At 47.8% G+C, this 2,193-nt stretch overlaps 1 protein-coding gene across 1 annotated transcript in view; it reads right to left on the bottom strand.

Annotated features, from left to right (window-relative positions):
* ANKRD16 (ankyrin repeat domain 16) overlaps positions 1–2,193 on the bottom strand; it is a 9,766-nt gene that overhangs the window by 6,383 nt on the left and 1,190 nt on the right. Inside the window, exons 2-3 of the mRNA XM_023511328.1 lie at positions 970–1,190; positions 335–378 (exon numbers count right to left, since the gene is read on the bottom strand). Of these exons, the coding sequence (XP_023367096.1) occupies positions 335–378; positions 970–1,190 (265 nt within the window). The remainder of the gene's footprint in view (positions 1–334; positions 379–969; positions 1,191–2,193) is intronic.

Here is a 2,193-nt window from a genome sequence, read left to right as displayed (position 1 = left end):
ACAGCTCACAGCAACCTTCAACTCCTGGGCTCAAGTGAGTCTCCTGCCTCCGCCTCCCAAGTAGCTGGGACCACAGGCGCCCGCCACAATGCCCTGCTATTTTCTGGTTGCAGCCATCATTGTTTGGCGGCCCGGGCTGGATTCGAACCTGTCAGCTCAGGTGTATGTGGCTGGCGCCTTAGCCACTTGAGCCACAGGTGCCGAGCCTAGCGTCTTTCTTAACAGTGTGTCTGAGCTCTTTACATAGCATTTATATGAACTCAATTATCATAATTATGTGTTAATAATTGACATAATTATCAAATATTTCCCCCAATTTGCTGTATTGTGCTTACCTCTTAAGAAGCATCTTTACTGCCTCTAAATGACCATGCATTGCTAGAAGAGAGTGGAGAATTAGAGCTTGTAGTGCACATATAAAATGTTTCTTTCTTCTGGGTTCTGCTCTACCCTCATTCTTTTTTTTTTTTTTGGTAGAGACAGGGTCTCACTTATTGCCCTCAGTAAAGTGCTGTGGCGTCACAGCTCACAGCAACCTCCAAGTCCTGGGTTTAGGTGATTCTCTTGGGACTCTACCATGGGTGACAAAGTGAGTCTGTCTCGAAAAAGGAAAAAGTAAAAGAAATTAACTGTATGGCAAAAGGCCCCAAAATGCTCTTTTTCCTGCTATTTTCCAAAATTCTCTGTTTGCTGGGAGTGACTTGCATATGATGAGGTTCTGGCAGTGTGGGTGAAGCAGGCTGCCCATGTCCCTGCGTGCCTGCACGTGTAGGCTGTCCCTGCGGTGTGTGTAAGGCAGGCCGCCCGTGTCCCTGTGGTGTGTATGAGGCAGGCCGCCCGTGTCCCTGCGTGCCTGCACGTGTAGGCTGTCCCTGCGGTGTGTGTGAGGCAGGCCGCCCACGTCCCTGCGGTGTGAGGCAGGCCGCCCGTGTCCCTGCGTGCCTGCGTGCCTGTACATGTAGGCTGTACCTGCGGTGTGCAGAGGGGTTCTTCTAATTTTGCTCTCCGTCTTCCAGGCATCTGGGCAAACAGTGAGTAAATACTGGAGGATCAGAGGGTCACCTTCCCGACTGGCAATGTGGAAACTATTCCAGCCATCTTTGTTCTTTAGGAGTGGATTGGCACCATGTTCCACAAGGTCCTGGATCACCTCGAGATTCTTCCTTGTGCAGGCCATCATCAGAGGAGTCCTAAGACCAACCAGGACGAGCTGTCAGATGCAAGCAGCTGGGATATGAAAAGTAGGGCCAGGTCTTCTGAAAATACATAAAGACCTATAGGACTCAGGGGTCTGGGAGGCAGCAGCTTTGGCAGTTTCTCTGCCTGCTGTGAGGACCCTGGGAGAAATAACAAGGGGAAAACAATCATGGTGAATGTGCATCTCCAGGAAGGCAGTTCCTGGGAGGCCAAGCCAAGTATGCGCTAGCTCATGGATAGCAGTGGACTAGACACAGCTAAAAACCATGGACAGCCAGGTCTATACCCCGACCAAGTAGGGAGGACGCTTGAGTATGCTCCTGAAGCTTAAGAGGTTCACAACTTCTAAGAAACCCCATATAGTCAGCACTACAATAAAACACAATGCCAAGGCTAGGCATGGGGGCTTACGCCTACAATCTCTGCACTTTAGGAGGTTGAGGCAGGGGGATTACTTGAGGTCAGGAAAGGGAGACCAGCCTGGGCAACATAGCAAGACCCCATCCCTAAAACAAAAAAAAAAGTTAGCTCGTTGTGTTAGTGCACACCCATGTCTCCAGCTACTCGGGAGGCTGAGGCAGGAGAATTGCCTGAACTTGGGAGTTTGAGGCTGTAGTGAGCTCCCATTCACTACTGACTCCAGCCTGGGCAATACAGTAAGATCCTGTCTTTAGAAAAAGTGAAATAAAAAAAAATGTCAATCTAAAAAACAAAATGTAACTGGTCTCTGTGATGATGCAGTAAAGCATCTTGATTGTGGTGGTGATGGCTACTCAAGGCTGCTTAGGTGACAAATTGTACAGTGTTCTACAGACACAAATGCATGTGTAACTATGAAATCTTAATAAGGACGCCCATTGTAGCAATGTCAGTGAACATAATGCAATTGGTTAAGTAGTAATTTAGCTAGAAATCCCCAGAATATATGTATTACACACAATCCATTGTTTGATTATATTCTACATTGGTCCCTGCCTTTTTTTTTTTTTTTTTTTT

Source organism: Otolemur garnettii, unplaced genomic scaffold (assembly GCF_000181295.1).
Source record: "Otolemur garnettii isolate 467f Iridium unplaced genomic scaffold, OtoGar3 scaffold00019, whole genome shotgun sequence".
Lineage (NCBI taxonomy): Eukaryota > Metazoa > Chordata > Mammalia > Primates > Galagidae > Otolemur > Otolemur garnettii.
Note: the sequence above shows the minus strand (reverse complement) of the source record. Positions and strands in the feature narration are given on the sequence as shown.